Raw genomic sequence first — 15,673 nt, 5'->3', positions numbered from 1 at the left:
AAACCACAGCGCTCCAAGATGAACATTGTTGCCAGTCTGAAGTTGGCTGAAAACCACACACATGTACAGCCAGAAGACTATTGAAAGAATGGTTTGTGGACAGAGGAGTCCAAAATAGAACTTTTTGTTTTATATGTAAAACCAGGACGGATTTGGCAAGTCTTCTGCAGGAAAATGTCAAGGTGTCGGTCTAAGAACTGAAGTCCTGTGAGACAACGCAGAAGAAATATAACGTTTTGGAATGGACAAGGCAAAGTTTTGATCTTCACCCAATGGAAATGTTGAAATCAGTTCTTGCATGTAAAACCATCAAAATCAGAGTTGAAACCAAAATTCCTCCAAGCTAATGTGCAGGACTGGGTTCACAGCAAAGGCACTTCTCCCAGTTTAAGTGAAAATATCCAGTGTTTTTTGTGCTATTTATTGAACTGGACTTTATGTATCTAGTTATACAGCTTAGATGATCTTGTCTCAATGCAGGTCAGATTTATTGCAGAAAACTCTTAAGGGTTCACCAACAGTCAAGTGCCACTATATAATGAGATGCAACAGAGTGCATTATATAAGAACAACTAAAATAGGGCGATGATCTGAACCATCCACAATTGAAATGATTGTATGAGAATAATTGTGCTTGATTATGCATCACATAAGAGCATTCAAAAGGAGGATGCTGGACCAGACACCTGACTCACAATTCAGATTCACACCTCTCCATGACGCTCTGAGTCATGTTCATGTTAAGATTAAACACGCATGCAAAAAAGAAAAGATAAATAGCAGATGAAATCTGAGAATATACAGCGTGTGAGCAGAAGGAACTCTCACATAAATAACAGGATTCTTTGTAAAACTTGTGTGACTTTAATGTTAACACTTTAATGCATGCTAGCATGTTTCATATATTAATTTCCGAGGCCTCTAAATTATCAACAAGATCAAAATAGTTGTACATGATGTACTACATGCCTTCTGTCATCTGATTGTAAAAATGTCCACCTTCAGGATGTGGTTGCTGTGAAATCTTTCAAAAATGTAAGATTAATTTTTAAATTATTAAAGATGTCCATCTTTCAATCATCATTGTATTGCAGTGCATATGATTTGCCCTCCCCACAATTAGAAACCCAAGAGCTTTGCTCACAAACAAGTGTATAAATAATATCTTAATAAGACTCATCATTGGGAGATAGAGTGATAACTGATATGGATCTTATGTAAGTAATGTGTTTACTGTATAAAGACCTATTGATTTACATCACAAGCTATCAGAATTCAATCTTTCTTTTTTGCTGATATAAATAACATTTGCACTAAATTACATATTTTTGCTCAATTTGAGCCTCTGAATAACTTTGGTGTTTCTTTCTCCCCGAGTATGAGCTCCATATTTTCCCTATAATGTGCCATAAAAGCCTCATGTATCAAATATGACAAAACATGCACACTTTTTTTTTAAGATTTTCTTTTATATTTTGTTTAAAGGTTCAATAAACTGTTCCATTTTAAAATGATTTGTAACGTGTATGTCAGGCTTTACAAGGTTAAATAATAGATCATGTTGCACAATCAGTTGATGAAGCACAAGGAAAATGAAACGATGCGAATGTACGTTATGTTACATTGTGCAAGCATATCAATGCAATTACCCAAAACGCATCAAATGCATTGCAAAAACAGCTTCAGATAAATTTTAAACAACAAAAATCACAGTTTAGCGATATCCCACGCCATGCATGTCACCCAGCCCTTCATTAAATGATTTACACGAGCCTGTCCTACCGTGGTTTATGGCATCCACTGTAGCTAGCTAGAGTCAGCTAGCTCCCGGCCTGCTGGGGAAAATCTGGCCTCTTCTTCTCCTTTCTCACTTCACAAAAAGCGATCGATTTGAATAGCGATCCATCTACTTCTAACGTAACGATCGCGATCAGCGGCCGGTAATCAGTCCGATCATGATATAATTGAATGGATAATACAGTTGTTAACCGTTAACGGACTCGATCAGCTGATTGTCAAACACAACGAATGAGCACTTTAAACTACAGTCCGATATTCCGCCTCTGCCGCGCGTATTTTTATCATTTTTTGTCATGCCGTCGGCGTCATGCATTTAATTCGCCTATTTCTGTCATCGACAGGTCCGTCCCTGTTTTTCTTTTCCTGCCTCATTCGCTTTTTGTTCAGGACTTCATGATGGCGGAGCGGGGCGGGAGCCGACCGGAAACCGGAAGTGCGGGTGAAGTCAAATTAAGGGTTTCTAATGTTTTCTAAATACGCATTTCATTACAGTACAGAATACACACACACACACACACACACACACACACATAGTCTTATTTTTTAGTGGCGTGTTGAAGAGTGAAATGAGAAGGCAAAGTTGCTCTACAGGTTTGAGTCTATTAGTCAGCGTAAATTCAAACAAATTCATATAGAACAGCATTTGTCTAACAACAGGAAACCAACACTATAATATTTTGTTTATATTAGGTAAGCTATTTTAAACCCATGTCACATCAAAGTATTGCTTCAAAATAATTAATAGTACAGTACAATAGGTTTCACACCATTACATATTTGTTACTACTCGGCTGTTCTAATAATTATCATTGCCAGCTTTTGTAGCATTATTTCTGAGAGTGAATTAACAAAATGAGTAATTTTGTGAGAATTATACAGTAGCCTACACCCATCGTAAAATGCATGCAATTTAACTGGTCATAAAAAGTATCTCTGTACCAAAAATATACCACTGTAAATTAACTATGGTTTTATTATAGTAAAAGTGGTTTTTGGGTGGATTGATTACCATTTGTATAACCACAGTTTTACTAAAAATACCATGGTTTCACTTCACTCCCCAGCCAAAAACAAGTCACCGTTACTTTGGAATTAAATGGGCAAATACTTAAAGGAGAACTCCGGTCAATTTTAACATTGAGCTCATTATTTTGTACATTTGGAGTGCTGTCAATACAGAGAACAACGACAAAAATCGGTGTTGCCTACACCGAGTTATTCTATTTTTAAAATTTGCACCCTGTTGACTTCAATGGGGCAAGTATTAAACATGCTTTTAGCCTCTTAACATCCTTGATGTGTCATTACAAGTGCACAGCCAATGTGAGTGATTCCTTCAGAGTGAACACGAGTGAATCTGACTGCAGTAGATGTGAAAGATATGTATAAAAATGATGTTATTTAAGCCAGCGCACATACCTGTTTACATCCTGTTTTCGGTCGAAGTCCACAGTAGTCGATTGCCGAGTTCACCCGCATAGGTTTAGTTACCTATGATCACGCGCGTGAACTCGGCAATCGACTACTTTGGACTTCAACCGAAAACAGGATGTAAACACAGGTATTTGCGCTGGCTTAAATAACATCATTTTTATACATATCTTTCACATCTACTGCAGTCAGATTCACCTGTGTCCACTCTGAAGGAATCACTCACATTTTCTGTGCACTTGTAATGACACATCAAGGATGTTAAGAGGCTAAAAGCATGTTTAATACTTGCCCCATTGAAGTCAACAGGGTGCAAATTTTAAAAATAGAATAACTCGGTGTAGGCAACACCGATTTTTGTCGTTGTTCTCTGTATTGACAGCACTCCAAATGTACAAAATAATGAGCTCAATGTTAAAATTGACCGGAGTTCTCCTTTAAGATGACTGGATCATTATTGCTGTGATTATTATGTTTCTAGCATGTTATATGTTTGGCAACAGTTCCTTGATATGAAATATGAAAACATCATGACGGAAAAGATTACAAGTATATTTTATTATATTTATTATACACTATATTCTAGCTATAATTAATAAAATGACTTCTAAAAACAGAAATAAAGTGCTTTTGGAAGCCATTAAAGCAGGACCTTAACATGAATCAGCCCATCTGCCTCTGATCTGTTTATCCGTTTATGAAATGTGATGCCTTTTGTCCTTCTTATCCTCGCTTTTATATTCTCATCTCCTCAACTTCTCTTTGAACTTCATCCTGGGTCACCATTACACCTAAATATAAGCCTCTCGCTCCTCAGTTTCTCCTTGATGCTGTCCGTTACATAACCTTTTCTGACATGACTCCCCTCCTCTGAAAACAAAATATATAAATAATAATAAAATCTGTATTAAGTTGACCAAGGCCGGAGCTTTAGACCCTTATGCAACAGATTTGTGGAATTTGGGTATGATTTGGATGAAACCATACATTTATGTAACAGCAACGCGGTAAAGAGTTTAGATTTGTGGAATAACAATGACGGTCGTGAGTGCAATAAAGACGGTTAATGACAATTCTGTAAGCCTCCTGACATGCACATGTGCACTAGCGTCTTCAGTCTTGTTTTTATATGATTTATATTTGCACCTGATCAGCATCACATTGTGTATTCATTATTCTGATGACAGTAATGCTACTGCAGTATGTAGACAATTGTGTGATGTGCATCATAAAGCTGTAGGACGGTTCTGAAAAGGGACATTTTCTGAGAAATTTCTGTGAACAGTTCATGGAAAGGGTTTATCATATCATGATGACATGAATTAACGCCCTTGTAGAAACAGCAGGGGTGTTTCATTTAATCCCTGTTTGTCTATTGGCAGCCAGTGGAAATAATATGAATGTGCAATCAGAAGAGGATCTCTTCAGATTAATCTGTCAGATCTTATTATAATGCTTGTAATGTTAATGTGGAAGATGCAAATAAAATACAGTGCCTTGAGAAAGTATTCGGCCCCCTTGAACTTTTCGACCTTTTGCCACATTTCAGGCTACAAACATAAAGATATAAAACTGTAATTTTTTGTGAAGAATCAACAACAAGTGGGACACAATCATGAAGTGGAACGAAATTTATTGGATATTTCAAACTTTTTTAACAAATAAAAAACTGAAAAATTGGGCGTGCAAAATTATTCGGCCCCTTTACTTTCAGTGCAGCAAACTCTCTCCAGAAGTTCAGTGAGTATCTCTGAATGATCCAGTGTTGACCTAAATGACTAATGATGATAAATAGAATCCACCTGTGTGTAATCAAGTCTCCGTATAAATGCACCTGCTCTGTGATAGTCTCAGAGGTCCGTTTAAAGCACAGAGAGCATCATGAAGAACAAGGAACACACCAGGCAGGTCCGAGATACTGTTGTGGAGAAGTTTAAAGCCGGATTTGGATACAGAAAGATTTCCCAAGCTTTAAACATCCCAAGGAGCACTGTGCAAGCGATAATATTGAAATGGAAGGAGTATCAGACCACTGCAAATCTACCAAGACCCGGCCGTCCCTCTAAACTTTCAGCTCATACAAGGAGAAGACTGATCAGAGATGCAGCCAAGAGGCCCATGATCACTCTGGATGAACTGCAGAGATCTACAGCTGAGGTGGGAGACTCTGTCCATAGGACAACAATCAGTCGTATACTGCACAAATCTGGCCTTTATGGAAGAGTGGCAAGAAGAAAGCCATTTCTTAAAGATATACATAAAAAGTGTCGTTTAAAGTTTGCCACAAGCCACCTGGGAGACACACCAAACATGTGGAAGAAGGTGCTCTGGTCAGATGAAACCAAAATCGAACTTTTTGGCAACAATGCAAAACGTTATGTTTGGCGTAAAAGCAAAACAGCTCATCACCCTGAACACACCATCCCCACTGTCAAACATGGTGGTGGCAGCATCATGGTTTGGGCCTGCTTTTCTTCAGCAGGGACAGGGAAGATGGTTAAAATTGATGGGAAGATGGATGGAGCCAAATACAGGACCATTCTGGAAGAAAACCTGATGGAGTCTGCAAAAGACCTGAGACTGGGATGGAGATTTGTCTTCCAACAAGACAATGATCCAAAACATAAAGCAAAATCTACAATGGAATGGTTCACAAATAAACATATCCAGGTGTTAGAATGGCCAAGTCAAAGTCCAGACCTGAATCCAATCGAGAATCTGTGGAAAGAACTGAAAACTGCTGTTCACAAACGCTCTCCATCCAACCTCACTGAGCTCAAGCTGTTTTGCAAGGAGGAATGGGCAAAAATTTCAGTCTCTCGATGTGCAAAACTGATAGAGACATACCCCAAGCGACTTACAGCTTTAATCGCAGCAAAAGGTGGCGCTACAAAGTATTAACTTAAGGGGGCCGAATAATTTTGCACGCCCAATTTTTCAGTTTTTTCTTTGTTAAAAAAGTTTGAAATATCCAATAAATTTCGTTCCACTTCATGATTGTGTCCCACTTGTTGTTTATTCTTCACAAAAAATTACAGTTTTATATCTTTATGTTTGAAGCCTGAAATGTGGCAAAAGGTCGAAAAGTTCAAGGGGGCCGAATACTTTCGCAAGGCACTGTATATACCACCAAACACATATATGTGTCAAGATTTTCATAAAATTATTGCTATCGTTGAATACTCCATATTTGCCATTACCTCATTTCTGTGTGGTGCTTGAAAAGCACAGATTATGCTAAAATATTTAAATAAATAATAATAATAATACATGTTTATTTAGGATTATGTTAAATTTATAATGTGCATAAAATCTAAACAACCTGTTAATTGGTTACCATACACAGTGAACGATTATATTAAATTTAATTTAATTACGTAATTTTACTATAAAATATTGTAAAAAGTGTTTTATTAGCCCTACATTTTTGATTTGATAATTTAAGGTGAAAACTGTAAAAGGACTAGATGTCTCAGTGTGATGCATTATATTTTATTTAAATAATTGTATTTTATGTCGTTAATGTTTACTTCATTATTTTAGTGTCATGTGCACGTATTACCTGATGGTGATATGTATTTATTTTTTTGTTTTCTTCTCTTTATCACATCTTCAATGCTGCAAAACCAGGCAGTCCTGACCTGCACTAACCTTTGAAAAAACTTTATTATAGGCTATACGCACGATCCTGTCCTGGTGTCATGATCATGTCTCGTTTAGTTTAGTTTAGGGTACGTTTACACGACAACGATGTACTACAACAGAAAATCTTTTTAGCTTAAAGACGACAACGTTGCCAAAATGATCCCTGTTCACACGGAAAATGACTAAAAACGCTGTATTCTGCTGCCAGGCCAGTAGATGGCGACGTCACTTTGTAAAGAATCACTGCGCGCCTTTATGAACTGAACACGTAATACGTACATGATTTTCACGAATTCACGTTTTTGTAGTTTACACGGAAATGATAACGATATCGTTTTCAAAAACGTACACTTTGAAACCTGTTTGAATCTGCATTGGATCAGAGAATGTGATTGGATGGATTTTTCAATCCCGCTTCCGCAAGATTATATCCACTGCTTCCACCAAAAATGTTAGATACAAAATGCCAATCCATAATGCCTGCAACATTTTTTTTTTTTTTTTTTTTTTTACTGTGAATTTCTGGCAAATCCCAGCTGCCAGCTTGTTTTGTCCTCTGTAAAAAAAAAATATAGCCTATATATTGCAATTTTCAAGACTGTAAAAACCTGTTAGGCTAATTAATTAATAGTAGCCTAAATCTTGTAATAAACGGAGAAAAGCTGTAGTGAAATAGATCTAACCTTACATTTCATATAATTTCACTCTAAAATACTGTTAAATGTAAAAAAAAAACTTTTTTTTTTTACATTATCTTACAATTTACTGTGAAAAGCCGTAAATTGACATTCCCAGAGTTCCCTGTGTGACACATTTGATGTGACACATTTGATGAGGTCCAATAATAAGCCCTATGGGGTACGTTAGTGTAGATTGTAAACAGAAATGTACCCCTATTTCTGACAGTGTTAGATGTCAGTATGTAAAAAGTAAAAATCTGATTTTTGTTGCAATATGGCCTTGCAAGTTCATCAGAAAAGTGTTTTTTCTGTTTTTTTCTGTTTTTTTTTTCTGTTTTGTCATTATATAGATCAGTGGTTTTAACCTGTAAAATGTACAGGTTGTCCTATAATTACATTTACATACTGATTGTATTTTACTGAGCTATTCTGGCAATCATTCTTCCTGTAAAAACGACAGATTTTTTTTTACAGTGTACCTTATTTATTTAATTGAACAGGATTTTAATTTTTTCAGAAATATCAAAGTAGAGCAGTTCGTTCACTTTATTTGGTGTCTGAGTGTGATTGTTGAGTATGTCAGGATGACCCCTCCCCCGGTCACTTTCTGACACCATACAAAAGCCCTCATGAGCCGAGCCAGTCAATCAGAGGGAGGAAGATCAACTCACCACAGTCAGCTAACACACACACAGACAAGAATCTCTCTCCAGACTGACTGCAGTACAGGGTAAGCATGTTCATATTCATATTGTCATTCACTGTTCAAAACAGTGTTTACTTTAATGCATTTAATGTATAATGACCTTATGAATAAGCTGATATACATGGCATACTGTATGTACTTATGCCCTGGTTGCATCCACAGTTTTGGACACACACCGATCACAGACTCATCCTAATACACACAGTTATGACTGCATGCATCTTCTTACGGGGAGCCAAAATTGTAAGTATGCTGAATATTTACAGTTACAATCATTAGAAGATGTCAGATTTGTTCTCTTATATTTATTATTTCATCTTTATCTCATCTTATGGAACACAGTCCAAACTAATTGTGTTTATAGAAAATTATTTTTTTATTATATTGTCAGAAATGTCCACCAAACTTAAGTTCAGCTGCTGCCTTAAATTTTGAAGTATATCAACTTGGTTGTACAACTTGAATTATATTAAACTGACTTAAAAGTCGAACTGAATCTCACATCTAACTTAACGATTATATCATTTTTATGATGTTTTATTATTATGTTTTTTTAAATGTATTTCTATAAATTTTATGGCTAACACTTTATAATAAAATTCCATTTGTCACCATACTACATACATTAGGTTACATGTAAAACAATGAAAACTACTTCCAAAGCATGTATAATCTTAATTAATGTTAATTTCAGCATGTATTAATATTATTAAAATCAAAATATGTATCTGTTAATATTATTTAACATACTTGCACCTGACCTATACATGAACTATTTTTATTAACTAACAAAGATTAATAAATCATGTAACAAATGTATTGTATTGTTAGTTAATGCATAAACTAACTTTACTAATGGAACCTTATTGTAAAGTGTTACCTTTTTTACTATGAAACAAAAGTTTAAATATGAGGTGAAAAACATAACTGCTGTATAGCATGCAATTAGAAAATTGTTATTAATAAATTTGTGTTGAATGACTTTATCCCATTTTATTATGTTGGTATATATTTCTTTTAAATGACTTTTATTAAATTTGGTAACACTTTACAATAAAGTCCCATTAGTTAACTTCAGTTAATGCATTTACTTATAATGAGCTACAGTATATTTTGTAACAGTATTTATTTATCTTTGTTAACGTCCGTTAATTCAAACATAACTGTTCTTTGTTAGATCAGGTTCACTCAGGTTCAATAAATAATATTAACAGATACAACTTTTGATTTTAATAATGTATTGGGAAAGATTAATAGATGCTTTATAATTTTAGTTCATGTAAACTAATGTTGTTACAAATGAAACCTTATTAAGTGTTATCTTTAAAAAATATTTAGTACTATGTTTCTTAATTTTTTTTTTATAATAGTTTTAGTATGGAAAAATGGAAATGCTGTGCAATCAGAAAATTTTCATTAATGGATTTGTGTTGTATTAAATTATTGTCTGAGTTTGGCCTGATTCAGCAGACACATCATCATATTCAGCCCCACTAAATCAGCTGGGGTATTAATCTGTCATCACACTAAACCCTTAGTCACATTCAGCCGATAAACCCTCGAATTCATATTAAATGGGAGGAACGTGCCATTGAGTGTATCTTCATAATGAGATATATTACAATGTTCTGTGACTACTTTAAAAAGCACTTTTATCATTATCAAACTGGGGTTTAAAATAAGTCTTTTAGATTAATCTGGGGGAAAATAAAATCTAAATAGAGACCCGGACGTCCAGACGAAGTTTGAGAGGATTAACTACCTGTCATTTTGGTTTTGCAGGACAGAGAATTGGCAGATGATGAAATTGAAGGTAAACACACCTGTCAGTTGTGATATGTGGATTTCTACTGTCAAAGCTTAAACTGAAGTATGCAAACAAATGATAGATATTACAAATTATTATATAATATGTCATTTTATTAAGACACATTATTTTACGGACACATTTTCTGGGACTATTTCAAGAAGAAATATTTAGAAACATTGCAGTTTTTTTTTATTATTTACTTATTTATTCATTCTAATTAATAGCTTTTATTACTGGAATATGAAATGTGCTGTTTATTCACCGATAAGGTTCCAAAAGGAGGATCTTGCAGTGATGCCATGTGACATTTTTGGCTCCCTAAAGAACCTTTAAGTGAACAGTTCTGAAAAGGACCATGTCTTCCTTATGCTGCGTTCACACTTGACTTTGAGCACACGAAATTTCCACATCAGAGTTTACCGAGCCGAGCCCTGCACATGACATGCGGACATGAAATAATCGTGACCATGCACATTGTAATAATTCATTCCCATGACTTAACTAATTCCCTGATTTGTTCCCTTGATTCAGTTAAATCAAAACGAGGGATCGAATCAGTTCAACGTGGCTAAGATTAACAAGGGAATGATTTAAAGGCAGGCTATAGGTGATTTTTTTTCCAGAATTTTTTTTTTCACATAGCAGTTGAGTAAAGTGGTCTTAAAATACTTATATTAATCATATATCTTCTGCGAAAGTCTCAGTACCAAACAATGTTCGTCCAATCATTGCATTTGGTTCGTACGATGTCATACCTATGCAGAGTTAGACAGACGTCATTCACCGAGCACCGCAAACAAAACAACAGCCGCCTTTTACAGTCTCTCCTGTTCCAAAACAACGAGCTTCTGCTGCGTTCACCCTATAACTACTGTAATTAAGAGATGGAAACCCGTGATGTTATACTCTGAGCGCTTCATGTCCTCAGACTCGGATTTATGCGTTTCTAAGTCAACATTATCAACGCCGAAATTAATCTGCAGCAGTCGGGTGGATCAAGTCAGGGCTCTTTAAATAGTTTACGGTCATTATTATTGTAATGTTATGTGCTTTGAGACATTTAACGCTGTCTCTGCTGTACGCTATCATGTGTTTAGAGGAGGCATGGCTTTCGAGACGCTCTGAAGGGAGGGTGGGATCTTATGCTTTCAAAGCTAGCTCGCTATTGCTAGCCTGTCCGAAATTACTTACCTAATTACCTACCCTGGGAACGAATTCTTAAATCGTGACCACAATTTACTAAAACAGAGAATGAATTCTTAATGCATGGGAAGGGAATAAATTCTTGTGGCCGCAATATATTTTTGTCCGCATGTCATGTGCGGGGCTTCTTCACACGAGCTTGCGTTTCCAGTATTCAGCATTCATATGCGCATGAATGGAAGTCAAGGGAATGAAAAGCGTTGTGTGACGCCACATAGTGTGAAGAACATTTTAATAATCTAAAGAACCTTTTTCCACTATAAAGAACCTTTTGTGGAATGGAAAGGTTCCATGGATTTCAAAGGTTCTTTATGGAACCATCAATGCCAATTAAAGGACCTTTACTTTTAAGAGTGAACTTGATGACACTTTCTTTGTTCTCAGAGCTGAGAGAGGCATTCAATGAATTTGATAAAGATAAAGATGGTCTTATTAGCTGTAAGGACCTGGGAAACCTGATGAGGACGATGGGTTATATGCCAACCGAGATGGAGCTGATCGAGTTGGGCCAGAACATCAACATGAATTGTAAGAGGCATAAAAAGTGTCTTTTTCTATCAGGCATCCCAGACAGCAACATAGTGTCGGCCCAGGTCCGGGCCACATCTGGTACATGTGGATTCCACGCGTAACAGATCTGGGACGACACTATGTTGCTGTCTGGCTTAAATTCAAAGTACTGTCATGATGGTTTTGCATACGATATTAGCAAAACATTAATACACCTGCATAAAGTAAAGGGAAACATGTTTATCTATGTGTAATCTGTTTTCACTTTCTTTTTGTCTCAGTGGGAGGGAGGGTAGACTTTGAAGACTTTGTGGAGTTAATGACCCCAAAGCTTTTGGCTGAAACAGCAGGCATGATTGGTGTGAAGGAACTGCGAGATGCTTTCAAAGAGGTGAGAAGACAAACTAAAGAGAAACATGTGTCTGTTGATGCACAATGACGAGCAATTAAGGTATTTTGTGGATTCACCCAAACAGAAGGCGTCGAAACTCTCACCTGGCTTCAGCAAACTCCATTTGACCTGTTACCATTATGTTATCTCTCATCTTAGCGGGTGGGAGGAGGATGAAGTCCTTAGTTAATGAACTAAATTTGCTCTGGATGAAAAGCAGATCAGTGGTTCTCAGTTGGTGGGCTCAAGGATAGAGTACATGTGTGTTCTTCAGAGGTCACGGCCAGCGTAAATGCAAATATCATTGAGATCCACTGTGCTAAACAACATCTGTATTTTCACATACATTCTGTTCCTTTTTCCCGTCTACAGTTTGACATGGATGGCGATGGCTCGATCACTACTGAGGAACTGAGAAGTGCTATGAGTAAATTACTGGGAGAACACATGAACCACAAAGAGATTGACGCTGTCGTCCGAGAGGCCGACAATAATGGCGACGGTACAGTAGATTTTGAAGGTGAGAAATTACACACATTTTCATTGCACGACATGCTAGACAAATCAACCCTTTATAGACTCCTCACACTTCCTACACGTTTACGTGTGAAATGCTTTTCTTATTTTTGCAGAATTTGTGAAGATGTTGTCAAGCTGCTGAGAAAATCATCTTCTTCTGGATGCTGCAGATACATAAAACATACATACAGCAAAATGATTGCACTCAAGACAGCATATGCATGGACGTAGTAAATATAACAGAAATGTACAGAAAGACCCCCCCCCCTCACAAGCTATGCAAAAATCTCAAGCTTTCAATGCAATACTAAGTTATTGATCTTAGAACTATATTCAAAATATTTATCTGAAATTATATAATGCAATAATATCATCTTTACATTATTTTTAAATGATATTTCCTCAATAAAATACAAAATGATGAAATAAATGACATGGAGTGATGTTTCTTTTTTTTGTGTATGTCAATGTGGGTTTTCTTGAGCCACTCAAAAATCCAAAAAGTAGAAAGAAACCGCATGCCTCCCCACTAATACAACATGGCGAATGTAGTACATCTATTACATTCATTCTACACACAATCATACTATATAAAACATACTTTTTTTAGCAGTCGCAAAGTAATTACTTATTCAAAATAAGAACCTTTCTAAGAGAGCATGTGGTTTCGGATGCAGCCTCTGTCTAAATGAATCACAGCATGAGTTCTGTCTCCTAATCTCCTAAGAGACCTTCAGATTAAGTGACTCTCAACTGGACTTCAGCACGGTCTGCTGTCGTTGACGACATGAATGATGCAAGATCCTGTAGGCTTCCTGTTGCCAGATATCTCCATTAATCTGTAATTTCTCAGAAAAAAAAAACTGAAACAAGCCATGTAATCTATGCACTGGGCTGCTGCCGAGAGCAGATGGTGAAGATTAGAAATCACTTTTAAGAGAAACTTTCTTTGGCAGATTAAAGCGGATAATGTAAGGATAATGTGATGTGAGGAGCTGAAAGATTTTGGACTGTTTATGAGCGATACAGAACAGAACCAACATGAATGTATTGCAGATATCATTAATGTCAATATTTCAATGTACAACATAATTTGGGAATTTAGTCTGATTCAAAGGGGAATCAAATTGCCAAATCCTGACTGACGAGAGGTGGAGCTGGGGAGGGAGGAGGGTAATTATCTCCTGAGAACGTGATAGCTGTTGATAATACTGAAGGAGCTTGTATGTGAATGCTGTGATACGCGTCGTATTCCTATAGGTAGATGTGGATCAGCTGAGAGTCAGCTGATGCGAGCTTGACTAACGTGACCTGCCAGAACTAACGCTACGCTTGATGCAAGGACACCTTAAAGGGATAGTTCACCCAAAAATGAAGATTCTGTCAGTAATTACTCTCCCTCATGTTGTTTCAACCCTGTAAGACTTTTGTTAATCTTCAGAACACAAATTAAGATATTTCTGATGAAATCTGAGAGCTGGCTCACTCCTTCATAGGCTGCTAGGTAATTGCATCTGCTGGCCCAGAAAGTTAGTAAAGACATTGTAAAAATAGTCCAAATGACTACAGTGGCTCAACCTTTAGTTTATCAAGTGACGAGAATTTTTGTGCGCAAAAAACTGCATGAGCAGCTAAACTGCAGCTGAACAGCTTGAGATTGCAGATTTAAGTGTGAAGAAAATCCTTGAAAGAAAACCAAAAATCTATGAAATCAAATATAGATGCTTAAAATACATCATTAAAAAAAAAAAAACATTATTTCAGTATTTGTGTATTTTCATCTCAAGTTGTTGTGTTTTCAAAGTCACTTTCCTGCTGTTGTTACCATAGAAATATTTATACATAGATTCTTCATTAGCGGGCGTTTCAATGGGCCGCTATAGCCGTCCGCTAATATTGAAACGGTCAAGGCCGATCCGTGAACATTCGAGAGCACGTTGACTGAGCGTCTGCAACATTAGTATATATTTCTGCAATAGACTAAAATAAAATATTGGCCCAGTTTCACAGACAGGGTTTAGATTAAACGGAGACTTCACTGATTAGCATTAAGCTTTGTATCAGTAGAAACCCAGTAGTATTTTCGAATGACCGTGCTTCCCTCCCTCATGTCCCCCTGAGACGAGAGATTTCTGTATTGTGTGTCTGGAAAAAAAACTCTGATGACACAAAAATCATAATTTAGCTCATCAGAGGCTTTTTTGTCCAGAGGCGAGAGACTCCAGCCAGTAGGAGGAGCTCGTCCCGCATGTCTTCAACCCGCCCATAGGGGGATCTCACCATAAAACGCCGTCTTTTCAGTTTCCAGTCGACTAGTAGCCTAGCTGTGTCATTTCTCCCGATACTGCCCTCTGTAACCGGTAGGCGTGGCTTGGGAGTGTCCTCGAAGGGCAGCGAAGCAAGTGCATTCTGGGAGTTGTTGTCTTTCATCCACATGAGCCAAAAATACATTTTCTGGCTTTTCTCAGTCTAGAAGGCACCAACTTCTACAATAATTTCACATTTCTACTATAAATGACCCAATTTAAACACACATTCATCTTTCCAGCGGTGAAATATCCCTTTAAGCGAGAATTAGACCTTAATTCAATTAGGGTATAGCTTTTATAAATGTTGCTTGGAAAAAAAACATTACTTGCAACTTGAGACAAAACAATGGCACTGACATAAGATTTGTCAGTGCAAGTCGCTTTCATTTTAGTCTGGGGCTAAACTAAAGTCTTGTCTGTGAAACCGGGGGAAACACAATGAACATGAATATTACAAATTTAAAATAGCTGTTTATTTTAATACATTTTAGAATGTAATATGTTCCTGTGATACAAAGCATGCAGTCATTATTTCATTTAGATTTTGTGCTGCATTTTCAGTTGTGCTGCTTAAGATTTTTGTGGAAACTGTGATTAAAAATAAATAAATCAGGGTTCTTTGATGAATAGAAAGTAAAAAAAAAAAAACATGCAATCATCATGAAATCT

The 15,673-nt window shown here is 36.5% G+C and overlaps 2 protein-coding genes across 5 annotated transcripts in view; one reads left to right on the top strand and one right to left on the bottom strand.

Moving 5' to 3' along the window:
• Positions 1-2,170, bottom strand: part of taok2b (TAO kinase 2b) — a 29,883-nt gene extending 27,713 nt beyond the window's left edge. For all 4 annotated transcript variants that reach the window (XM_081393324.1, XM_081393325.1, XM_081393322.1 and 1 more), the window contains exon 1: positions 1,783-2,170. The gene's annotated coding sequence lies outside the window, so the exon portion shown is untranslated. The remainder of the gene's footprint in view (positions 1-1,782) is intronic.
• Positions 2,171-8,430: 6,260 nt separating this feature from the next.
• cabp5a (calcium binding protein 5a) lies at positions 8,431-13,118 on the top strand. Its single transcript, XM_081393352.1, has 6 exons — positions 8,431-8,505; positions 10,045-10,075; positions 11,660-11,803; positions 12,067-12,176; positions 12,549-12,696; positions 12,809-13,118. Exons 1-6 carry the CDS (start codon positions 8,470-8,472, stop codon positions 12,835-12,837), a joined length of 498 nt encoding a protein of 165 aa, XP_081249478.1. The 5' UTR covers positions 8,431-8,469; the 3' UTR covers positions 12,838-13,118.
• The last annotated feature ends 2,555 nt before the right edge of the window (positions 13,119-15,673 follow it).

This window comes from Scardinius erythrophthalmus (genome assembly GCF_964197995.2).
Source record: "Scardinius erythrophthalmus genome assembly, chromosome: 18".
Lineage (NCBI taxonomy): Eukaryota > Metazoa > Chordata > Actinopteri > Cypriniformes > Leuciscidae > Scardinius > Scardinius erythrophthalmus.
Note: the sequence above shows the minus strand (reverse complement) of the source record. Positions and strands in the feature narration are given on the sequence as shown.

What these genes read in the sequence shown, in the direction of transcription:
- cabp5a (XM_081393352.1), top strand. Translation starts at nt 8,470, where the DNA reads ATGACTGCATGCATCTTCTTACGGGGAGCCAAAATT. An exon ending in CCAGAACATCAACATGAATT is followed by an intron (nt 11,804 to 12,066) that starts GTAAGAGGCATA and finishes TTTTTGTCTCAG; the next exon opens with TGGGAGGGAGGGTAGACTTT. An exon ending in CGGTACAGTAGATTTTGAAG is followed by an intron (nt 12,697 to 12,808) that starts GTGAGAAATTAC and finishes TTATTTTTGCAG; the next exon opens with AATTTGTGAAGATGTTGTCA.